Source organism: Humulus lupulus, chromosome 5 (genome assembly GCF_963169125.1).
Source record: "Humulus lupulus chromosome 5, drHumLupu1.1, whole genome shotgun sequence".
NCBI classification, from domain to species: Eukaryota; Viridiplantae; Streptophyta; class Magnoliopsida; order Rosales; family Cannabaceae; genus Humulus; species Humulus lupulus.
In genome coordinates, this window is record NC_084797.1 from 31,220,423 (window position 1) to 31,247,212 (window position 26,790).

The window sequence follows — 26,790 nt, forward strand, 5'->3', positions numbered from 1 at the left end:
ATAAAAAGGCTTTGAATTTAGGCCCAATTGAGATTTAAATTCAAGACAAATAGATTGGGCCCAAGTCCATGTGTGGGAGCTCAAGGCTTTTTGAATTTTTTGTTTATTATTTTAATTAAATCTCATTAAGTTGCCTATATAAAGAATGTGATATCTAGGATTTTCATAAGATAGTCTCAGTTGATTCATTTGGGTAAGTGAAAGCCTAGACAGTCTAATCCCTTCTTGGCGACTCATTCTCTTTCCTTCCATCTCTAACTCTATCTCATGTGTTGAGAACTTGCCCACCCTTTGTTAGACTTTGTGAATGTGGGATAATTTCCCAAGAAGAATTTAATGTAGAGATAATCATCGAAGGGTCATATGCTTAGCCATTTGTAAACTGTCTCACAAGCTGTCACGACGAAGGATGAAATAGCTTTGCTATATGAGAACCAAGGATACGTAGGTGCCATGACGCCCTTGTCTCACATAGCGAGATCGAAGCCACAGGGGCCGCTATGTTCGGGGTCATGGGCGTAACCCCTCGCCCAAGAGAAGCCTTCCATTAGTTGGTCCACTGGGAGGAAGGCCTTGTATATGGAGGCATCTCGCTATGTAGAGAGTTACCTTCCTAGATGCCTCCAAGTAAGGGCAATGCTATAGAGGGCCTCGCTACGCGAGGCCTGACCTGCCTACAAGGATCTCCACGCGAGGGACAGCTGTGATGCGAGGGGCCGAGGCGCGAAGGCTCGCTGCACGAGGGACCGAGGTGCGAGGGAAGGCTCGTTGCGCGAGGGGTTGAGGCGCGAGGGACGTCGTGCGAAAGGTCGAGGTGCGAGGCTTAGACATCTGCACATGGAGTCGCTTGCTAAGGGTGCCTTGCTGAGAAGACCCGAAGGAAGGTCTCGCTATGCGAGACCCTCGCAAGGCTCCCCGTGCGTCACACGTTGAGGTCTTCGGATGAAAGCACCCCTAAGGGTCAGTCTAGCTATGCAAGATCTGGGCTAAGCTAGGCACCAATGTCACCTGCCAATGGATTGGCCTGTACACATGTGCATCTCCAGTGCAACGAACCCCTTACATGGCATGTTTATTACTCATGAAGTGGATATGGTGGTTCATTCATATATGTATAGCGCACACTTATGAGGACATGACATCCACTATATGGCTAAACATCCAGGGGAAACCCACTATACCGTAGAGATGAATTCCCAAGATCAACAACACTTAGCAAAATGGGAGAAATCCTAGAGAAATGATGTGTCTCAGATATATAAAAAGGACCATTAGGTACAAGGTACGTATATGAGTACGGGGTGTACAACCCTGAGGAGGACAGGGGCATGGCCTTGACATCTGCGTCTGACAAGTAGTGGCGGTAGGAACCCGTACGAAGAGTGGAGGCACTATCTGAGCACCCTCGACCATATGTCAGAGTCGACACCATGACGTCCTGCACCACTACCCTGACAATGTACCTGCGTACGTTCTTGTCCCTGGGGACCACCTTGTATCACGGGCCAACAGAGCCCATCTATAAATACGCTTCGACCCCTCAGGTTAAGGGGTTGGAAAATTCTTTGTATGCACAGACAATTAGGGAATATACGATTTTTGCTCCATTGTAGTTTTGCATATTTGCTCCTTCAAGTTCTTTCCATCTTCTTCTAAGATATCTTTTGCAATATGGTTTGAGTTTTCTAACCTTATATCGTTGACAAGTTCTCACTGTCAACAGACTTGATTTAGAGATAGGCTTGGAAGACTTAGGCATAATCTAAGTGGTTTAGATCCTTGAAAATTCCTAGCATTCAGAAAGGAAAAAAAAGATAGAGAATCTAAAGGAAGGAGACATTGTTCAGATGCGTATTCATAAGTTTCTACATCTTTGTGTTTGTTTTGATTTATGAATATGATTTTCATATGTGTGCCATGCCATTCTATGTTTCTATTATGTTTTTGGAAAAATAATAGGGAGCATGCATCTAGATTTAAATTCAAAGATCCTACAATTAACCTCAGAGCTTAGGTTGCCTAGATCTAGCTGTTTTTGAATGCATTATTATATATGAATTCTCACATGTTTAGAAAATTGGATGGTTGCATGTTGTAGAAGCATGTTTAGGTTTTATGTGATTTTTCCAAAAATTGATTGTTTTGATTTTTATGTGTGTTTTATTATGTGTATAAACCCCCTAAAAAATATTAGAAACAATTTTGTAATGATTTTGGCACAAAAGGTCGGATTTTTTTTTGAGTTTTGGGCGTTTTGGCATGCATGTGTACGCGCACGTCTAGCCAGTGAGAAAAAAATATTTTTTTTGGGTAACCATAAATTTAAAAAATTGATATATTTTTTTGGGAAACCGATATTTTTTTAAAATTGTAAATTTCAAATTATTTATGGTTAATAAATTAATTATTATTTGTTTTAGTTTCCTTATTTTGTGAGATATTTTATAAACTTAACAATCAAATTTAAATTTAATTAATTGATTGAATTTGTCTCATAAATTCTTGTATTAAATTAATAATTTTAAATTGATAAATGCCTAATTATTTTTGGTTAGTTAGGATTTATTTATTTTTGGCAAAATTATTATTTTGGAAATAAGTGTCATAAATGAGTAACATGTCATATAGAATAATATGCTATTAGTAACTGATTTGCCATATGCGCAGTGGAAAGCACAAGGTGTTGGCCCAAATATTCCAATTTTTTAAATTTAAATAAACTTTAAATAACCAGATCCATTAATATGCAATACATTAATCATAGGGAAATAAGAGTTGAGGATTTACATGTTGAAGAATTATCAAGAATCCTCACTATCTTTTAATTTTTTTTTTATTTCAACGAACATCCAATCCAAAACAGTTCTTCAAATACTCAGACCAAGATCTCCAAAGATGTATCTTTACACCTCAAGACATGTGTGGGCACGTAAAGTAATGGTAATGGTAGGAATTTTTTTTCTAATTCACAATATATTCTCAACACATGAGATCTTGGAATATTAGGTCTGAGACAATTTTTCAGGGATAGAGAAAAATAATACGATCTATTTTTTTTTCTCAATGAAAATCTTATTATGAATTATTACGAAACTATTTTAATTTGATAGATTCAAAAAAGAATTAATTAAATTTTTAAAATTCAAAATTCAAAAATTCAAAATTCAAAATATAAATTAATTATTAAATAAAGAAATAAATAAAAGAAATATCCAAGATCTATTCTTGGACCTTGTTACACGCCGACTACAGTGCATGCACTGTAGTTGGCGTGTAATACATCCCTGATTTCATGGATGTGTTCCAACCATTTTCTTTTAATTATTATTTATTAAAAAATATCTCAACTTGATAACTTATTTATCAGATTAATTAAAGAATAAATATCATTTCAAATTCAAATCCAATTTGATTTAGCAGAAATATCTTTTTCACATTATTTAAATAAATAAACCTGATTAAGTATCTTAATTATTTGAATGTTATTCTCAAAAATAACAAAATTATTTTTGAAAATATAATTAATTAATTTTGAAGATTAATTTATTAATTAATTAGTTATTCTCAATTACATATTTGACGCTGAAGAACAAATTTCTTCCAAATACGTAATTTTCCTGATTTTTCTCAATTTCAACTTTTACCTTGAATAATGTTGATAGAGCCATCTCGGGGACCTATGGACCTATAATTTCAAGCTCCACTAAATTTAGATTATTAATTAAAACTCTTTAATATAATAACCTTAACTTATTAATCTCAATATTATTCCACTAAAAATATGATATTGCACTCTTGTAATTATAAACATTTATTTATTGAGTACTTTTAAACATATAAAAAGTGTTCATCAATTTATTCACTACATACAATTCAATCCTCTATTAATGGTTCCTAACTAAAGTAGGAATTAATCACTGTTTAACCTCTTTGATTATATCTTGTTTCCTTAAGTATCATTAACTTTACTAGTGAAAGTTAATTCATAAATTGGTTTACGAAGTTGAGCTCAATAACCTTTCAGTTCCAAAAGCCAACCCTTAAGAGAATCATTATTCAATTCCTCTCAGAAAGGTATAGATTCCATATCTGTATATTATGTCCCCAACCATTTACATCAATGAGTTCCCAAAACAAAAGTTTTCAGCCAGATCATTCTGACAAACCATAACGAGTGAATCAAAGAACTCATATGACATAAATAAGAGTTCATAATAACTTCAGGATTAAGATCAATTTTTATATGATCATCTTATTGATATGTTTAATTAATACTTACAAAGTAAACGATATTAAAAAGTATTAATAACATATCGGGTCCCATTCATGTATAACAACTTTATACAAAGTACCTCTACTAAGATGTTCTACTACATCAGTAATCCGGATGTAGATTGCATGTATTCATAATACTAGTGAACCGTACTTACAGTATTTAATCAAAAGATTCCTCATAACTTTATTTTATTGAGAACTGTTTAAATTTGTTCTCTACAATCTTAATCCTCTCATACCAATACAAGATTGTAGTCACAATAACGAATTTGAGAATTTTCTGATATTCATATAATATTATTCTAATAATAATAATAAACAAACAATATATGAAAAAATTCATTTCAATTATTTATTTCATAAAACACTGTTCAAAACATATGCTTTACCGGCACTAATCCCAACATATGCTAGGCCCATCCAATTGTTAACATGTCATGCATCATTATTAAGTTATTTTTTTTTCATATGGGCTTTAAATATAAGTGTTGTACCCTAATTTTAGCCCGAGTTCATTCACTCAGTTCGGGTACAGCTGATAAATAAATATACGGAGAAATAACCAAGGGAATGATATCTGCTTATTATCCATGTGGACAACTCGAGTTTCATGTGGTCAAGCATGGTGTTAGGCGTCCTGGGTTTACCCCGAGCTAGGGATACGAAGGCTGTGAAGTGCGAGCTCAGAATATTAAAACAGTTGTCGAAGTACGGGCTTGGAGGAGATATCCAGCTCGTGGTAGTTTTAGTATATTGCATACCCGTGGATTCCTAGAGACCTGAGATCCCTTTATACGTATATTTATGACCAGGCTATCATATTTAATATCCCAGATATTAGGAGTACATTTACCTTGTGATCAAATCATATCCCAATATAAATGGGAATTATTTGTATTAAATGTAATAATTATGTAAACGCGTGATTGACTCACGCGGTTACCCAAACCTGTCCATGAAATTCCCTTATAAATACTGGGAATATTGGACAGGAAAAAGGACCATTATTCTGTAATACCAATACTCTGCCAAAATAGAGAGAGACAAACAACAAATATATAGTCATGGACTAGGTAGATTTTAACCACTGAACCACGTAAAAATTCTGTGTTCTTGAGGGAATTCATTTATTTTTCATTACGGTTTATTAAGCACTAATCTACCTTATTATTTCTTAATACACTATTGGCGAAAAATCGTGTCAACAGTTTGGTGCTTTCATTGAGAGGGAAATTAGTGCTTCATCAAGATCCCAGTCGATTCTCATCATGGTGCTCACTCGCTCAATGCACGATAATGAGATAGAACATCTTGGTGGGCAGGAGGCCCATCATACTACTGTTTCGAACGAACATGGCCCTGAGATCTAGCAGCGTCTGGGAAAACAACCGGTGGGTCATGGAGACATTGGGAGTTTGGCATCATTGCCACCGAATCCAAATCCAGACTACCTAACTGCCGTCAAATTGGAAAACATGCAATTGAGAAGCCATTTTGCTAAGGAAAACAGGCTGATTAAGGAAGTTTTGGCTCGGTTACCCCCTCTTGCAACCGACGTTGATGTCGGAAAGAGGCAAAGTGGGTCTCACAAGTCCCACAGGAGTAATTGATCCAAACCAAGTCAATCAATCAAGACTACCACCCCAAGTTCTGTACCTACAGGGCGTGATCACCAGAATGCTCAACCCAGTGGCCCTCATAGGGGTCATCAGGATGTCAGTAGGTCGATTAGAATTGCAACCCTAAGTTTGGGGCCTCCTTCACAGGACCCTAGAAATGCCCCTGGCAATCCACGAGAAGGGATTGGGACAGGCTCACAAAGACAAAATGTTCCAACAAACCCTTCTACGTCACGATTGAACCGTCAGACACATAGAACTAGAGACAATGGAGTAGATCATAGGCGGGCTAATTTAGTTTGCCCTGATGGAATAAGGATTGCCTCACCAATAAGGCATCCCCCGTCACCTATAAGACATCCGACACCACCTCTTCCTACACGGGACATTCCCACTTATGGAGACAGTAGGAGAAATCCTCCCCCATCTGCCAATACTTACATCCCACGGACACGTATTGAAAATCCAAATCCTCGGCCCCAACCGTGAGTTGTAAGCTTCAAAAATGGGAGTTATTGGATCGAAATTTGTCACAGTGGTAGGTTTGAGGGCGACTTAAGAAATCAGTTGAGTTCAGCACAAAGCCCTCGGTACGAGCCACAACCCGATTTGCGTGATCGCCTGAATTCGCAGAGAAGGAATCCAGCTCGGAATGAATATGTTAGTTATACTTGACAAGAGGGAGGTCCATCCATAGTACGTTATAATGGGAATGCCTCACCAAACCAAGCTCAAGCTTGGAGGGACAATAACCCATGAAACACATACGATAGGATGGGAGTTGTCGAATAGCCCCCAGATAACCTAGGGACCAGAGACCAAACCCTCGAGAGGCTAGCTCTGATGGAAGAGAAAATGAAGAAGCTTTTATCTGGAAAAGAAAAAGATGATTGTGACGCAGAGGATGAGCTCGAGCCTTTCGCTCCAAATATTGCGGCGACCACATATCCTGTAGGCTTCAGAATGCCACACTTGTCAAAGTTTGATGGAGATGGAGATCCATCAGACCACCTCGGAATGTTTAACACCATGATGATGGCCCAAAATGTAGGACTCGATCTAAGGTGTATTTTATTCCCCACAACTCTGGTCGGGCCAGCTAGGCAGTGGTTTAAGCAATACAAGAGACATTCCATATGCTCGTGGAAGAAGTTTTCCTCCGAGTTCAAAAAGGCGTTCTGAGCTTCACAGGCAGCTCGGGTCGACACTGATTCATTGGCCAATGTAAAGCAACAACCTAGTGGGACATTGAAGGCATATCTAAGTCGGTTTGCCAATGTTGTTGCACGAGCTAGGGATCCTGATGACAGCCCCAAGCTCATGGCACTTAGGATAGGAATCCTCGTCGGCGGTGACCTGTGGTAAGAACTCCAAAGGAAAGCAGTTAAGAGTGTGGAAAAATTCTTGGCCTGAGCTCAATAGTGGATTAATCTACAAGAGGCACGAGCTTCGATCACGGGAACTAGCCAGACCCCTGTTCAGCTCGTTGGAGCGGTTATGGACATTGTAGCTACGACTCAAACCATTACCCAGAATAACCAAGGGGGAAATAACAAAAGGAAGGGAAATGGCGAGGGCAACCAAAGAGGGGCGAAGAAAAATAAATCTCTGGAGAAATTCAAGTCTATTTGTGCCACTTACACCGACCTAACGGATACTAGCGAGCGCATCTTCCTGGAAAATTCTACTCGCTTCCATGGAAGAAGCCAGAGTCGTTGATGAACCAGAGGGCAAAGAGAGATTCTTCGAAGTTCTGCCGATTTCATAATGATATCGGTCATAACACTGATGACTGTCGATAGCATAAGGATGAGATCAAAACTCTCATTAGAGCGAGACCTTTGGCCTAGTACGCTCGAAATCAAGTCCCTAATCAGCCCGCTGGACAAAACCCTCTGTCAGTCCACAGAGCTCCAATAAGTCAAACCGGAGCTCAAGAGAATCAGGACGACCCTCCTCCAATAGTAGGGGGAGATATAGCCACCATTTCGGGAAGACCTCATTTGGCAGGCACGAGCAGTGGTGCCCAGAAGAGGTACATTCATGAACTGAAATCCTGTAACGAAGTGGAGTTCGTCCTGGAACAATGATTATTGAAACAACAACGATTGGAAAAACAACCAATCATTTTTACAGAATAGGATGCTAGCCACGTCCCCCACATAATGATCCCTTGGTCATAACCATTCAGCTCGCCAACTGGAGGGTCCGAAGGACACTAGTAGATAATGGGAGTTCTGTTAATCTACTTTTCAGGTCCACCTTAAGAAAAAAATGGGGTTGTCAGTAATTGACCTGCAGGCGACCTCAATGACTCTGTACGTGTTTTCTGGGGAAAGGTCAGCAACCACCTGGATGATCGAATTAGTGGTGACATTGGGAGAAGACTCACGAACTATTTCCAAGTTACTTGAGTTCATGGTAATCGGCTGCCCACCTGCATACAACACGATTTTGGGCTGACCTGCGCTGATGGCATTTGAAGCCATAACCTCCATCCGCCACCTAGTAATAAAATTCCCCTCAGCGGCGGGAATATGCACCGTCAGAGGTGATCAGCTCGCTGCTAGAGAATGCTATAGAATTTCTATGAAGGGAAAATCACAACCCGGGCAGCAATCTATGGTCATAAATGACGGAGGTGAGGAGTCCCGAGAAGTAGAAATTACTTGCGGGACGGAAGAACCTCAGCAAAAAGAGGACAATAATGACGCCCAACACGATGACATTGACCCACGGATAGACAAAGACAGGTTAGAACTCCAAGCTATAGAGGAGCTCGAGGAGGTAAACATTGACCCCAATGAAGCTTCAATAGTCGTAAAGATTGGGAAGAATCTTAATGATAAAAGGAAGAAGGAGCCGGTCAATTTCTTACAAGAGAATCTGGACGTTTTCTCCTGGTCACCTGAAGATATGGTGGGAATAAGCCCGAGTGTAATCATGCACACTTTAAATTTGGACAGGAACGTGCTTGCAAAATCTCAAAAATGGAGACGCTTAGGAACAGTCGGAGCTAAGGCTCTTGAGGAAGAAGTAGCTCGACTACTAAAGTGCGGGTTTATCCGTGAAGAAAAATACCCGATCTAGGTCGCCAATCCCGTGCTGGTCCCAAAGCCAAACGGGAAATGGAGGACCTGCATCGACTTCTCCAACCTGAACAAAGCTTGTCCCAAGGATTGTTTTCCATTACCAAGGATTGATCAATTGGTAGATGCCACGACAGGTCACGAGCTCATGCCCTTCATGGATGCGTATTCTGGATATAACTAGATCGCGATGAATCTTGCGGACCAGGAACATACTAGCTTCATGACCCCAAATAACGTATATTGTTATAAAGTCATGCCCTTCAGGCTGAAGAATGTCGGAGCTACATATCAATGCTTAATCAAAAAAATGTTTGCTAATCAGATCGGGAGAAGTATGGAAGTGTATGTCGATGATATGCTTGTCAAATCAAAGACTTTTGATAATCATGTATCTGATCTAGAAGAATGTTTTGGAATCTTAAGGAGGTATGACATGAAGCTGAATCCTCAGAAGTGCACGTTCGGAGTGGCATCTGGAAAATTTATGGGTTTCATATTCAACACGAGGGGAATAGAGGCAAATCCCAAGAAATCAGATCGTTGTTAGAAATTCCCTCACCCAGGTCGCGTAAAGAAGTTCAAAGCCTAATTGGAAAGGTGGCAGCTTTGAATCGTTTTATTTCAAAATCCACTAATAAGTGCCTGCCATTCTACAACTTGCTTAGGGGAAACAAAAAGTTTGAGTGGACAGAGGAATACGAACAGGCATTACTCGACCTAAAAATACACTTGGCCGAGCCCCCAGTGTTATCTAAGCCTATGTCTGGAGAACCTCTATTCCTTTATTTGGCTGTGACAGAAAATGCAGTCAGTTCCGTATTAGTTCGAGAAGAAGATCGTTCTCAAAAACCCGTATATTATATAAGCAAGAGACTTATCAGAGCTGAATCACGGTACCCATTGATAGAGAAACTGGCATTCTGTCTGATATTGGCTTCCAGGATGCTTCGACCATATTTCCAGTCCCATTCAATCAACGTCATGACCGACTAACCTTTAAGGCAGGTTTTGCAAAAACCTGAAACGTCGGGACGTCTGTTAAAATGGGCTATCGAACTGAACCTATTTGAGATATTGTACGTACCATAGACCTCAATCAAAAGTCAGGCCCTTGCTGATTTTATGGCTGAGTGCACCGGATTTCAAGATGAGCTCTCGAAGGAGCCGGTGTAGGAGTTATGGAAAATCTTTGTCGATGGATCATCAAATGAGAATGGATCGGGAGCTAGAATCATCTTAATCTCCCCAGAAGGGCATCGATTTCATATATCTCTGAGATTCAAATTCGAGCCATTCAACAACGAAGCTAAATATGAGGCTTTACTAGCTGGGCTGAGAGTGGCAAGGGAGCTCAAGGAAAAAGTCATCCAATGCTATAGTGATTCTCAGCTCGTGATCAATCAGGTATTGGGAGAATATCAAGCTCAAGGTACCAAGAGGGCGGCCTACCTAGCTAAGGTGAGGGGAGAACTGTCTGAATTTGAGTACTTCTGTTGAACAGATACCTCGCGAGCAAAATTCAAATGCTGACGCCTTGGCACGACTTGCCACCACAAAAGAAGCTGAGACATTGAATGTGGTGCCAGTGGAGTTCTTGGAGAATCCAAGTGTAACAGAAATGATAGAAGTCAAAATAATCGACACAAGACCGACTTGGATGACTCCCATAATGGAATACCTCGCAACAAGAAGGCTACCTGACGATAGAAAGGACGCAAGGAAAATACTTTATCAAGCTCTGAGGTATGTGATAGTGGATGGGACCTTGTACCGATGTGGTCATTCATTGCCTCTCCTACGATGTGTTCTGCCCAAGCAAGTTAAAACCATTTTGCAAGAAGTGCACGAAGGCCTTTGTGGAGATCATGCTGGGGGGCAAAACCTAGCACTAAATATACTGAGGTAGGGCTATTTTTTGCCAATCTAACAAAAGACTCCATCTCGTATGTTCGGAAGTGTGACAAATGCTAGCTTTTCTCCATATTTTCCCGACCTGAACCAATTAAGCTAACGATGATCTTATCCCCATGGCCATTCGCGGTATGGGGAATCGACCTAATAGGGTCCCTACCTATGGGAAAGGGAGGAGTTTGTTACGCGGTGGTGGCGATCGACTATTTCACGAAGTGGGTAGAAGCCGAACCTCTGGCAACCATCACTTCAAAAAGTGTCCTAGACTTCATGCTAAAGAGCATTATATGTCAATGTGGGCTTCCTAAAAAGATCGTGTCAGACAATGGGACACAATTCGACAACGATCTCTTTGCTGATTTCTATGAAAAATATGGCATTATGAAGAGTTTCTCCTCAGTAGCATATCCGCAAGCCAACAGACAGGTCGAGGCTATGAAAAAAACCTTAAAGGCAAGCCTAAAGAAGAGGTTAGACAAAGCCAAAGGACTATGGCCAGAACAGATCCCGCAAGTACTGTGGGCCTACCGAACTTCTCACAGAAACTCAACGGGGCATACTCTTTTTTCCTTAACTTTTGGAAGGGTATTTATAGCATGGTAGCCACTCACAAGCAAAGGACATTCAACAAAGAGCTGAATGATGGATAACTTAACGCATCTCTTGATTCGATTGAAGAAAACTGAGAGGAGTCATAGTTACAGCTCGCCCATTATCAACAAAAAATCACTCGCTATTTTAATTCTAAAGTTAAGACGCGTAGATTTGGATTGGGCGATCTGGTTCTCCGAAGGGTATTTATAGCAAATAAGGATCCCATGGACGGTGTTTTAGGTCCGAATTGGGAGGGAACATATCAGGTCATTGAGGTTTTGCGTGAAGGAACTTTCAAGATAGCTCGATTGAATGGGGAAGTAGTCCCACGGACTTGGAACACCATTTGAAAAAATATTATCAGTAGTACCACCATCAATGTAAGGCTTATTTATAAAAGCCATTTGATTAAATAGTAGATGGATTATTAAATAATTTCCTTTTTAGATTGTATTAGTTCGTGTTCTAATGTTTGTAAAAGCAACCAAGAAAGTTTCTACATTCTGGTTACTTGGGGGCACATAACCCGAGGTTGAAAAAATTAAGCCTGCTCGATAAGATTAACAAACTTAGAGCTTGGAAAATTGATTATTCGATGGCTTTTTAAGAGCTCTAATTTTCCGTAAACCTAGCGCAAACTAAGTATAAATCATTTAAAATCCTGGACGTAACCAGGTCCAAATTTTAGAAGCTTGGAAATTTTGATTATTCAATGACTTTGTAAAGTTCAAATTTTCAATAAACCTAGCGCGAATTAAATTTAAAATCATTTAAAACCCTGGACGTAACCAGGTCCAAAATTTAGAAGCTTGGAAATATTGATTATTCAATGGCTTTTTAAAGTTCGAATTTTCAATAAACTTAGTGCGAACTAAATTTAAAATCATTTAAAATCCTGGACGTAACCAGGACCGAAACTTAGAAGTTTGGAAAAATTGATAATTCAACGGCTTCTTAAAGCTCGAGTATTCAATATACCTAGCGTGAACTAAGTTTAAATCATTTAAAACCCTGGCCTTAACTAGGTAAAAAAACATAGAAATTTGGGAAATTGACTATTCAAGGGTTCTTTAAAGCTCGAGTTTTCAATAAACCTAAACCAAACTAAGTTAAATCATTAAAAAATCATGGATCTAACAAGGTTCGAGGCCTGATTCTTAACATGTATGATGCAAATAATCAAATAAGAACTTGGATATAACCAAGCTCGATAAAATCTATCTTGATCTAAAATCAATTCCTAAAATCTCGAATGTATAAGTCTAAGGATTCACAAGCATGAGAGATAATAGAGGAAAGATATATGGATCAAAAGATGGATATATATCGAAATAAAGCCAATAAATTACACGAGGAGAAAAAAACCTCGAACCGAGCCCGAAGGCAATTGTTTAATATAAAAAAAAACTTTTAAATTATTACAAAGAAAAACAAATACAAAGGAGATCAGTGGGTTCCATCAGCTCGCCCCGAAGATGTGACCTCCTCGCCATCTCCCTCTGCCATTCCAAATGCATCGCCGGTCTCTGATGGTTCTTGCAAGAGCCGAGCCTTAAATTTTGCAAGGTACAAATCCCACAGCCTGAGTCCCATGAAAGAGAAGTTCCCATCCGAATTGAAGGCCCAATAGTGGTACATCATTTCTTCCATGGCCAACGATGAGGCCGCCTTTTCTTCTTTGACTATGGCCTCGGCCTTGAGCAGTTTTTCTTTGGCCTCATCAACCTGGGCCTGAAGTTGTGCAGTTTGAGCCTGGGAGGCAGACAATGCAATCTTTGCAGCCTGTTCACTTTCTTTGGACGAGGCGAGAGCAACCTTGGCATCAAGCTCATTCTTCTGAGCAGCCGACAAGGCAGCTTTGGTGGCCTGCTCGCCTTCTTGAGCTGCAGTCATGGTGGTTTTGGCAGCGTTCAGTTAAGCACAGAGCTCTTCATTTCTAGCCCTAGCACGAGCTATGCTGGGCCAGGGCAAACTGCAAAATAATAGAACAAGTCAGAGATATACACCCAGTCACAATAAAACGAAAATTTTCACTAAGCAAGGAAAGAGAACTTACAGTGAGGTTCATCCCCATAGCTAATTCCATAACGTTCTCCGGGCTGCACTCCTCGATGGTCTTCAGATCCCTCATGCTGGCCTTGTAGGCGTGCCCCACCATGAGAGTTGCAGTCTCATAAATGATACCCTGAAAGGCTTCAGGGATCTTCTCCAGGCCTTGAGGGTCTACTGGTATTTGGAAGGCGGGGGCTGGGGCCTCGGTCTGTATAACTTGAGGGTAAGGAGGAAGTTGCTCTGTAGTGACTGTAGCCACCTGAGCTGGCTCCTGAGTTGAGCTCGTCTCCTTACTTTTGGAGGGGGATTTTGAGATGTTCCCCGTTGCAGGGGTGGCCTTCTTCGTAAACCTGGGCCTCTTCACAACGGGGCCCGAGCCAACCTTCTAAGCTTGGAAAGCAGTTTGGAGGTCGGGAGCTCCGGGTTGTTCCATATCTTCGCCTAAAAAGCACAAAGGGAGTTAGTTCACAAAATAAAGTTGTCAAAAACATATATAAAGAAAGAAAATATAGACCCTACCCTCCGGGATGGGGGAGGAGTCTATTATCACCAGCTCGCGTGTTTTGACCAGGATAAGCACGACCTCCGGCCTTGGAACTAATGGAGGAGAAGGGGAGTCTACAGTTAATATTTTTGGGACCCTAAGGGGTTCAGGTTCAAGTCCTTCCTCAGAGCTGGATTCCTCTACATACTATCTAAATCCAGGGGCAAATGCACCCTGGAGCAAAGAAGGTTGGGTCCTATGGTTGGTCCCATATTCCTAAAAAATGGCAGATCTAAAGTTTAAGGTGTTATCAACTACAACTGTGCCCTTAGGATAACAACTATCATGGCGTACCACTAGGTGGTCTACGCATTGGAGCAGGGTTATATTTCGATCTGGGTTATAAGGATGATGGTGGACGAGCTGATTTGGATTAAATCGTACTAACCTAAAGGGGCAATAGCCCTATCTAATTCCCTAAAGGGGTATGGGTTACCTTGGATGGAGGGGTCGGCTGCTTCCCCTGACGCAACCCTTTCTAGATTAGCTTCCCGGTCAGCCTAGGGAGCCCTCCTTTTTCGCACTAGAGGCACCTCGTCCTCTTCATCCTCCTCATCCTCAATGGCTGGCAAGTCCTCTTGAGAGGATGGGAGCTCGAGGATTACTGGAAGGGTAGTCCGGGTCCTCAAGGCCAGTGTTTGACCGTCGCCAATCAACTGGCAAACCAGCATCGTGACATCATTCACAACCTGGCGGTAGTCCTTCTCACTGGGGGGAAGCCTAGATAACTTCTCATACTGACCCCCGAGGGTCACAGACTTTGCCGTCCTCGCAAATATGGTGGCACGAGAAACAAATTCAATTGAGACATGTAAAATATATATATATCTTAAGGAATAAAAATTCACGAGCTGAATTCATAAGGATGGAAGACTTACGAGGTCGGTTGAAGTATCGATGTTCGCAGTTCCGGAATCCATTCGACATAAAGAACAAGTCTTTGTAGTCGTTTGGATGACTGGGAAGCTCGATGACAGAGGCCGAGTTAGGGAATCACGTGAGGTAGTAGAATCCATCCCCACATCCCCTCATGTTTCAAGAATGTTTGTCGGAGTGGGGACCTTTCACTTGTGTTTCAAGAACAAATACTTCAGTCCTGCCAAAAGTCTATACGAATTTAGGGGGAGCTGAAATGGAGCCAGCTTCATGTAATTTAAAAAATTCGCGAAGTACTGGTCCAGAAGGAGGAAGGCCCCAGCCTTTAGATGCTTGTCATTCTAAGCCACAAAGTCGTCTTGGAGAGAGGAGCAGCTCCGTTCCCCTTCAAACGCAGGTTGGACAAGGAGAGTTCCAGTTCTGACCTCTATATTGTGGCTCAACATGATAGCCTCGAAGTATGCGTTGGGATCGACCACGATCTCCTTCTCCACCACCAGGCCGAAGTGCGAGATGGGAGATTCTGGGGCGATCTGCTTCCCTTTGTTCTTCTATTTAGAGGACGAGCTTGAGGCATTCTTCTTTGGGGCATTCTTCTTTTGAGGAGCCATCAGATCGCCTAACGACAAAACAACCTAGTTAGCAGGTGACCTAAGAGGATCTAATGCTATGACGTGAGAGTACGAAGGAAATAGTTTACTTTTGTTATACGAGCTAAGGTTAGCCTCAACTCTATCGCATGACGCCACACAATATCCTAAGCTACGCACCTCGGTTTCCTAACAGACCCCTAATATTTAGGGATTCGTGTGTCAGAATGTCAGACCACTACTTTCCTTGGGAGGCGGTTTAGTGCAAAACCACCCAAGAAAACGTAACCTCTAAGCTATCTGGTTCTAAACCTAAAAACCCTTCATTTCCTTTACCTTGAATGGGTATTCTTTAAATTAATTCACCATTAGAGTTACCCAGAAATTTCTCAGTTTATGAACATCTTATTTCTAAAACATTTTTGGACTCACCTGTCAAAACTTAATCCCTAAGAACTTTTTGAAATAGCCTAACAGTAACTACAATGAATGTTACAGATGAACATGTTGAAGAATAGAAATTCCATTGGATAAAAGAAAAAAAAAACTTTTAAAACCAAAGGATGAGATACTTACAGGAAAGTACGATTCACAGATTGGAAGGAATAGACTCGGCAATGGGAAGCTCCTGGAAAGCTTCTGAATATCTGGGCACGGTGAACGGTTTCTGGGATTTTTGGGAGAGAAGAGAGGCTTAGTAGTGCAGAAAAGGAAATTTTTTAAATGAAAGGTGGTATAGTTTGAAGTTTGGCCATCCTACTTATACGTAAATTGTGTAAATTAATCTGGGCCATCCAATTGGGTTAGTTCAAGATCCAAAGGCTAAGATTATATAGACCAAACGGTGGAAAAAAGGTGACAAGACGATTATTGCAGTCCTCAAAACCCGAATAGATGCCAATTGAGGTACACCACGTGTCTGGTACTCAAGTAGTAGGCAAGCGTGGTTTTATGTAACAAAAGTCTAAAAGCCCATACTGTGTAGGTCAGAAAGTGACGACATCAGACACGAGCAGGAACTTAGGGGGCAAATGTTGTACGCTAATTTTAGCCCGAGTTCATTCACTCAGCTTGGGTACAGCTGGCAAATAAATATACGGAGAAATAGCCAATGGAATGATATCGGCTTATTATCCATGTGGGTAACTCGAGTTGCATGTGGTCACACGTGGTGTTAGGCGTCCTGGGTTTAACTTGAGCTAGGGATACGAAGGCTGTGAAGCGCGAGCTCAGAATATTAAAACAGTTGTCGAAGCACGAGCTTGGAGGAGATATCCAGCTCGTGGTAATTCTAGTATATTACATACCCACATATCCCCAGAGACTCGGATCCGCTTATACGTATATTTATGACCAGGATGTCATATTTAATATCCCAGATATTAGGAGTACATTTACCTTGTGATAAAATCATATACCAATATAAATGGGAATTATTTGTATTAAATGTAATAATTATGTAAATGCGTGATTGACTCACTCAGTTACCCAAACCTGCCCATGAAATTCCCTTATAAATACTGGGAATATTGGACAGGAAAAGGGACCATTATTCTGTAATACTGAAACTCTGCCAAAATAGAGAGAGAAAAACAACAATAGTATAGACTCGTGGACTAGGTAGATTTTAACCACTGAACCACGTAAAAATTCTTTGTTCTTGAGTGAATTCAATTATTTTTCATTACGACTTATTAAGCACTAATCTACCTTATTATTTCTTAATATGTTGTTGGCGAAAAAATGCGTCAACAATAAGTATAATGATAGCCCTTTTTTTTTTGAAAATGTGGGAAAATTAAAATAATACTATACATAAAATTCTAGGTTTTATTTGGGCCGAATTGAAATTTTAAATTCATCTCTTATGGGTGGTTCTACTTGTGAAAGCCTATTTGTTTTGTATTACTAGACTGAGCCTAATCAATTGAAAAATAATTAATAAAATGAATGTTCAAATTCCTGTCTTTTTGCACTTTGTGTGGAAGTTAGGGAGCCTTAGTAGTGGGTGTGACATACTAAACCTAACTCTCCTCCATGCAAGCTTAAATTGTTAAGGTCCATTTACCTAAATTGGACTTAATTGTATTAAGTTAATCTTTTTAGTTGGACTTAATATTGAATTAAAACAAATTAATTCTAATTTTTGTATTAATTTTCAATGGTTATTTTAGAATTAATATGAAAGTTATAAAATGTAGTTTATTGATTATTTAAATAATTTGGCAAACCTAAGTTGGTAATTTTCAAAAGAATAAAATACTAAAAGTATTAATAATGAGTTTTAAAATCTAAATTCGATCTCCATCGTTGATTTAACAAGGCTAGAGTTTATTGGGGACAAATAGCGCTTAGACTTTGTCTCCCTACAAAAGGTGTTCACTAGACTCTTAACATGGTTGAATTTCTTTCGATAGATGTACCTTTTATAGAATCATTCCTATGGTGACTATAGGAATTAAGTCTATAATAATCAAAATCGTGGGTCAAACTCATAAAGTAAGAAACAATTTGTTATCGTTACTTTGAATTTTCAATGATAATTTTAGAATTAATAGGAAAGTTATAAAATGTGGTTTATTGATTATTTAAATAATTTGACAAACCTAAGTTGGTAATTTTCAAAAGAATAAAATACTAAAAGAATTAATAATGAGTTATTAAAATCTAAATTTGATCTCCATCGTTGATTTAACAAGGTTAGAGTTTAGTGGGGCCTAATAGCGTTTAGCTTTCGTCTCCCTAAAAAAGGTGTTAACTGGACTCTTAACTAGGTTAAATTTCTTAGGATAGATGTACCTTCTATAGACTCATTCCTATGGAGACTATAGGAATTAAGTCTATAATAATCAAAATCATGGGTCAAACTCATAAAGTATGAAACAATTTGTTATTGTTACTTTGAACTTTCAATGGTAATTTTAGAATTAATAGGAAAGTTATAAAATGTGGTTTATTGATTATTTAAATAATTTGGGAAACCTAAGTTGATAATTTTCAAACGAATAAAATACTAAAAGAATTAATAATGAGTTTTTAAAATCTAAATTCGATGTCCATTGTTGATTTAACAAGGTTAGAGTTTAGTGGAGCCTAATAACGCTTAGATTTACAAAAGGTGTTCACTGGACTCTTAACATGGTTGAATTTCTTAGGATAGATGTACCTTCTGTAGACTCATCCCTATGGTGACCATAGGAATTAAGTCTATAAAATCAAAATCGTGGGTCAAACTCATAAAGTAAGAAACAATTTGTTATCGTTACTTTGAACTTTCAATGGTAATTTTAGAATTAATAGGAAAGTTATAAAATGTGGTTTATTGATTATTTAAATAATATGGCAAACCTAAGTTGATAATTTTCAAAAGAATAAAATACTAAAATAATTAATAATGAGTTTTTAAAATCTAAATTTGATCTCCATCGTTGATTTAACAAGGTTAGAGTTTAGTGGGGCCTAATAGCGCTTAGATTTCGTCTCCCTACAAAAGGTGTTCATTGGACTCTTAACATGGTTGAATTTCTTAAGATAGGTGTACCTTATATAGACTCATCCCTATGGCAACTATAAGAATTAAGTCTATAATAATCAAAATCGTGGGTCAAACTCATAAAGTAAGAAACAATTTGTTATCGTTACTTTGATCGAATGGATAGGTAAGTAATAAAAGTCTTGGATGTTTTATTAACTGAGATGTTTCTTTATTTGACTAAGTGAATAATTGTGACTCTCGCCTACCGAGACACATAGGTTCATGGCAAGTTAAAATACCTAAGAAATAGAAAGATAAATATTTTTAAGATTTTGCTTATCTTTAAACATTGTTAGTCTGTTGTGCTATTTCTAAAACTTGTATGAATGAATCTAAAACTTGTATGAATGAATGTTTGTCGTACAATTTGTTGATTTTTACTAAATTCATAATTGTAGCTCTAGGACCTCCAACCCCATTATCTTTCTTTTGTCCAAGGAGTTGCTAATCGGCGAGAACTTTCATAAAATGGAAGTCAAATATCAACATAGTGTTTATTGGCGACAACTCAAAGTTCGTGATGATTGAAAACGAACTTGACTTTCCTGGAGAGAACGCCATGAAGGTCGTGAGGGAAAATTATGAACATTGGACTGCTGCCAACAATAATGCCAAGGCGTACATGCTCGCCAGCATGTCAAAAACGTTAAGGACTAAGATAGAGGATGTCAAAATTGCTTACTACATCATGGAAAAACTCCAAGAAATGTTTGGGCACAAGTCGACTCAAGCTAGTTTTGAGGCTACCAAGAAATATGTGAACTGTAGGATGGCACCTAGCCATCATGTTTATAATCATTTCATTAAGATGAAGAACTACTTCCAAGAAGCTGAGTTGCATGGAGCAATAGTAGATGAGAAGACTCAAGTCAGAATTATTCTCAACAGCCTTGCACCTAGTTTCCTTACATTTACTATTGAGATTGGTTAAATACATGGCATAATTGTCTAGGCATGAAAATGTGCTAAAACAATAACGATTTCACAAAAGTCAACATGTGAAAGTTGACTTTGAGTATAGGAATTTTCAAATCAAAATTTTGGGTCTAAAATGTTTATATGGAGTATATAAGAGTACTCAAAAAGTTTGGGAGCATTTGGAGGTGTTTTGAGACACGTCATGGAACTGAATTATAGAGGCACTATAGATACGTCATCTCCTATGAGGCGATGCATGGCCTGGGCTCTCAAAACCCTAGAGAGAGAAAGTACTAGGCGACGTGTCGCCTAGTATAGAGGCACTGGTGCCAGGTGGCGCGTTGCCTCGTCCATTACGGAATGTCCGTACGATTAATTTTTTTAGCTCCAAACCATAAATTTAAATGCTCTAATCTCATTGGTTGAGTTTAATGAGGATCCTATACTATTTAAGGGGTTCAAATGAGTTAATTGGAGACTTGATCACTCACCTCTTTCTCTTACTAAAGAAGAACTCTCTCTCTCTCTCTAGCTCCAAGATTACTAGTTTTCTCCAAGATTTTCATCAAGAAAGCTTGAATTGCATGGAGATCCAAGGCTTGTGAATCCCAGTCTCATTCCACTTGTTGTAGCTTCAAGCATCTTTGAAGGAAGGCTAGGAATAGATATTTTTGGACAATTCTTCATTTGTGTTAAGCCTTGTCACTTTTGTGTTTCACATAAAATTATAGCTTTTCATTTTATGTCCCTAGGGTTTTGTTCTTCCAGTAAGGTCTACTCTAATCTTTATCCATTGCGTTTAACTATTTTATGAGATTGATTTACCTATAAGATTTTGTCATTGAGTTTTAATACAAAAAAAGGTTGTGAAGCCTAATTTCAATAATAAAAAATGAATATCTCTAAACTTTTTGTGTGTGTGTCAAAGTTCTTGTGTTTCTAAAGGTTTTTATGCTAGATAATGTCATGGAAAAAAGCTCTTCAATCTCAGCCCTAAAGTTCATGTCTCAAGATTTAGTTAGACTAGATATATTTGATGGTTCTAACTTTTTTAAATGGAAAGACAAGATCAAGTTTCTTCTCACAACTTAGAAAGTTCACTGCATCCTTGACAAATATTTGAAGAACTTGAAGGCTCCTAAGGATGATGACCCTTAAGAAGTGATCAAAGAAAGAAAGAAAAGGGAAGAAGATGAACTCATTTGTAGAGGCCACATCCTCAATGCATTGTTAGATTGTCTTTATGATCTCTACACAAATACAACATTGTCTAAGGAGATACGGGAAGCTCTTGAGAAGAAATACAGAACCGAAGAAGAAGGTACAAAGAAATTTCTCATCACTCAATACATGGAATTTAAATTCTTTGATGCTAAAGCCTTACTTCCCCAAATTCACGAGCTTCAAATTATTGTGAATAAGTTGTCCACCCTCAAGATAACATTGTCAGAACCCTTCATTGTGGGAGATGTTATAACCAAACTTCCTCCATCTTGGAGATGCTATAGGAAGAAGATTCTCCATAAGAATGAAGAGATATGTTTGAAAGAAATCTTAAGACACCTAAGGATTGAAGAGGAATTTCAGTCTAAAGACAAGAGTATGGAAGAGTCCAATGTTGGGACATCCAAGGCTAATGCCATAGAGAAACCCTCTCAATCCAAAGGGAGACTCACAAGAAACCCCAATCAAAGAAAGATACTCATCTAGCTCCAATAAATAATGAAGGGAAATTCAAGGGTGTGAGAGGCCCTTGTATTGTTTGTGCAAGAGGGGTCACTTGTCTAGAGAATGTAAGTATCAAAAGCCCCATAACAATGGATCTAAAGTTAACACAACTCAAGAGGAGTTGGTTGCCACTTTAAGTGAGGTTAATGCCATCCAAGGAAAGGTGCAAGGGTAGTGGTATGATACTTGTGCCACCATTCATATAACCTATGATAGAGAGGTCTTTAAGACTTTTGAGGAGTCAAAGGATGGACATGAGATCCAAATGAGGAATGACAAAAGGTCCAAGGTGTTGGGCAAGGGGATTGTTGATCTTAACTTCACATTCAGAAAGAAGGTTCTTTTGACCAATGTGTTGTATGTTCCAGATATGAGTAGGAATCTTATGAGTGAGCATTTGTTGAGAAAGCCAGGCATCAAAGTGGTGTTTGAAGCCAATAAGCTAATTTTATCAAAGGGAAACCATTTTATGGGAAAGGGTTATACTTGTGATGGGATGATTAAATTGTGTACCAAGAACAATGGTTTTGATAATAATGCATGCTCATCTTCCTCTTATGTGCCTGTTTTTTATTCTATTACTTTATGGCATAATAGACTTGCTCATATAGGATTTAGTACAATTAAAAGAGTTATTAAATGTGATTTAATTGTATGCAATGGTGTTGAGCATGAAAAATATGAATTATGTGTTAAATCTATGATGGTAAAGAAACCTTTTCCTAGTGATGAAAGAAAAAATAATTTGTTAGATTTGATACATAGTGATTTGTGTGAATTGAATGGAATAATTACCTTTATTACCTTTATTGATGATTTTTCTAAATTCACATATGTATACTTGCTTAAAAATAAGGATGACGCCTTTAGCATGTTTAAAATCTATAAAGCCAAAATTGAAAATCAATTGGAAAAGAAAATTAATTGATTAGAAGTGATAGGGGTGGTGAATACTTTTCCAATGAATTTAATGTATTTTGTCAGATGCATGGTATAATACATGAATGTACAACCCCTTATACTCCCCAACAAAGTGGTACAGCAGAAACAAAAAATAGAACCTATGTTGAAATGATAAATGTCATGCTATTACATGCGAATTTGAGTTTTGCTTTATGGGGAGAATTTTGGGTTTTATGCCTTTATAAAACCATGTTAGACATGTAACACGATTTTATATTGTCAATAAAAGAAATAGAAATCATTTAGTTTGGCAACCGTGTTGCTTTCTTATTTTATTACATGAATATTGAAATAATACAAACATTGATAAAATCCCGAACATATAGATAGTTACAATTATAGTGACTAGGTCACAGTGGATTATAGTTGTAATTATATGTTCAAAAGAACGAGTCCTAAGATTAGATTAGTGCATTGGATTTTCACTAATTAGAAAATCTACAATATGATCTACTTACACATTCAGAGTGTGATGTCTTGTCCAAGGCATTGACCAAGTAGATAAGATTGGATGTATTTGGTTACATCAGACTAGGACCGATATTGATTACTGATTGATAAATAAGTATCGTTGTTATCGAATCTAATCAATGTCATAACGTTGACCATAGGTTAAGTCGATCTTAGTTCTGAGTGATAATATTTTGCTAATTATATTATTTAAATCTTTTGACTTGTTCGTTACCAGCTTACCCTACGGTCTAGCCCATACTTACATCTTGGAGATTTAATAGTGTAATTGAGTGGGAGTATTATTCATAGATATGAAATCTATAACTTCTGCATGAGAAATGAAAAGATGATTTCCTTAATTTCTTTGTTCAAAAGATTAAATGATTGAGATCTCATTTCAATGATTAAGTTCATGGAATTATCATTTATAAGGAACTTAGTGGGAGTTAAGGATAAAATATTGATGAGGGGTAAAATAATAATTTGCATCCAGCTCATTAGTAAGTCATCGATAGAGGATTGATTGACTGTAATGATCATAAAAATGTATAACATATTTATGGTTTGGAAAATATGTTCTATGAATTCAAGAGTTCAATTATGAGTCTATAGTGGAGTCACGAGAAATTAATAAGGTAGCAGAATTATTCGTAAATAAATTCACAGTAACTTATTGGAGCTTGATTTCATGGATCCATGGTCCCCGCATCGCCTTGGAGTAAATCATCTAGAATGTCTCAATTAGTTGATTTAATTATCAATTAGGATTTTTTAAAGTTGACTATGTCAATTTTGGAAACTTTTACAAAGATATGAGATTTAGAGAATAAAAGATAAGCTTTGGGTAAATTTATTAATATTGATAAATTGGTGTCAATATAAATACATAATTTTAAATAAAGTTTCAAATTATAATTAGCTAATTTGAATAAGGATTTAATTAAATAAATAAAAGATTTTGAATTTAGGCCCAATTGGGATTTAAATTCAAAACAAAGATATTGAGCCCAAGTCCATTTGTCGGAGACCAAGACTTTTATTTTTTGTTTATTATTTTTAATTAATTAAAATAAATCCCATTAAGTTTCTTATATAAGGAATATGATATATAGGGTTTACACAAGGAAGTCTCAATTGATTCATTGGGTAAGTGAAACCTAGACAATCTAATCATTTCTCAACCACTCTCTCTTCTTCTCTTCTAGATCTCTATCTCATGTGTTGAGAACCAGCCCACACTAGTTCTAGGTTGATCAAATGATTGGTGAGGAAGAATGTGTTGCTAATCTAGTTCAATCTCTTGATAATACTCTGCTACAGAAAGGAATCAAGGGTTAGAGAGATTGAAGGAAGGAGTTGTTCCAGTTCCGCCGCGTAATGTAAGTTTCTTTACTTAACTATGTTTTGTATCAATTTCATAGGAGCATGTTATAGGAATTTACATGTTTGTTTGATAATATGTAAATTACATGAAAATAAATAAATATCCTGCAATTTGTATTTCTTTTAGAGAAGCCTTGCTTACCGCTTGTCATATTCTAAACGAGATTCCTCTAAAGAAGAATCAAATTTCACCTTATGAGATATGGAAGGGAAAGAGGCCCAACCTATAGGCTATTAGACTTGGAGTCTAGTGTGATAATTGAATCAAGAGAAGTGGAGTTCTTTGAGACAATAAGCCTCAAGAACCAATCTCATTGGAAGGAACTCAAGAGGAGTTACCTTCAAGGGTTGTAGAGCAACCAATATTTCCTAGAAGAAGCCAAAGGCTTAAAGAGAGTGGATCACAAAATCAAACCTCTCAAGTGGAGACTCGTTACCTAGTAGAGGGAAACCATAACGGAGTTACTTGGAAGTATCCTATGACACTTCAAGTGGAGGATGATCCTAAGACTTTCCAAGAGGCTATGTCCTTAAGAGACTCTAACTTTTGGAAAGAAGCAATAAATGACGAGATGGATTCAATTATGTCAAACACACTTGGGAGATTGTTGATCTACCACAAGGATCAAAGCCAATAGGGTGTAAGTGGGTATTTCAAAAGAAGTACAATACTAATGGGACTATTCAAGCCTATAAGACAAGAACGGTGACCAAAGGGTTTAGACAAAAGGAGGGCATAGACTACTTTGATACCTATGCACCGGTAGCAAGGACAACATCTATAAGATTGTTGTTTTCCTTATCAATATACAACCTATATGTTCATCAAATGGATGTCAAGACGACACTCCTACATAGTAACCTCGATGAGGAGGTGTATATGGAACAACTAGAAGGGTTTTCTCAAAAGGGGAATGAGCATAAGGTGTGTAGGTTTGTCAAATAATTTTATGGTTTGAAGCAAGCACCTAAACAATGACATGAGAAGTTTGATGATGCCATTGTTTTGGAGGGGTTAGACACAATAGTGTGGCCAAGTGTTTATATTCTAAGACTTGTGGTGACTATGTCATCTTAGTTTGTCTATATGTTGATGATATGTTGATATTGAGTAATGACATGAAAGGCATAATAGAAACGAAGAGGTTTCTATCTTCTAACTTCAAGATGAAGGACCTTGGAGACGTTGATACAATTTTAGGTATTAAAGTAAAAAGGAGTGTTGATGGATATGCCTTAGGTCAAGCTCATTATATTGAGAAAATACTTGACAAGTTTGGTTATCTCAATATCAAAGAGGCAAACACACCCTTCGATTCAAGTCTAAAGCTTGAAAAGAATGAAGGGAGAGCAGTCGCTCAACTAGAGTATGCAAGTGCAATTGAGAGTTTTATGTATGTTGCTCATTGTACTAGCTAGAGCGGACATTGCATTTGCAGTTAGTAAACTTAGTAGGTTTACTAGCAATCCGTGTTTCTTACATTCAAAGGCGGTTGAGATAGTGTTTGGATACCTTAAAAGGACAAAAAATTTATGCCTCCAATATTCTAAGTTTCCTAAGGTACTTGAGGGATATACTAACGCAGGTTGGATATCCAGTGTAGAAGATAATCTATCCACAACCGGTTGGGTGTTCACCCTTGGCGAGGGTGCACTTTCTTGGGGTTCTAAGAAATAAACATGTATATGTCACTCAACCATGGAATCCAAGTTTGTAGCTCTAGTGGTAACCGATATAGAGCCAAGTGGCTAAGAGATCTCATGTTGGAGATACCAAGAACTGCAATTGATGTATCGATGATTTCGATACAATGTGACAATCAAGTTACTTTTATTAGAGCTTACAACAAGATTTACAATGGGAAGTCTACACATATAAGTCTAAGACATGACTATGTGATGGAATTGATTGATAAGAGTATCATATCAATTTCATATGTGAAATCATGTGAGAACTTAGCAGATCTGTTTACCAAACCTCTTGGGAGAGATTTGGTTAGTTCCACAAATAGAGGGATGGGACTAAAATTCCTTGATATATAGATTCCCCAATGACGACAACCTAACTCAAAACTTGTTTACATCAAGTGTAGAGTTCAATGTGTAAGAACAAGTCATTCGATAAGGGAATAGTTTCAACATTAACAATCTAAGGTCTCATCAATTGTGAGTTAATGTTTGTTGCTACCGAAGAGAGGGTAAGCCTAATGCTTTTAATGAAATTCAGTTAAGAGTAATAAGATTTTCTAAAGGTAGC

General features: G+C 38.1%; 1 protein-coding gene across 1 annotated transcript; it reads left to right on the plus strand.

Moving 5' to 3' along the window:
* Nucleotides 1-19,608: 19,608 nt before the first annotated feature.
* On the plus strand, nucleotides 19,609-20,019 carry LOC133779008 (uncharacterized). Its single transcript, XM_062219014.1, has one exon. It carries the CDS (start codon nucleotides 19,609-19,611, stop codon nucleotides 20,017-20,019), a length of 411 nt encoding a protein of 136 aa, XP_062074998.1.
* The last annotated feature ends 6,771 nt before the right edge of the window (nucleotides 20,020-26,790 follow it).

Bases quoted from the DNA above. Each gene is read 5' to 3' on its own strand.
- LOC133779008 (XM_062219014.1), top strand. From the start codon at position 19,609: ATGATTGAAAACGAACTTGACTTTCCTGGAGAGAACGCCATGAAGGTC.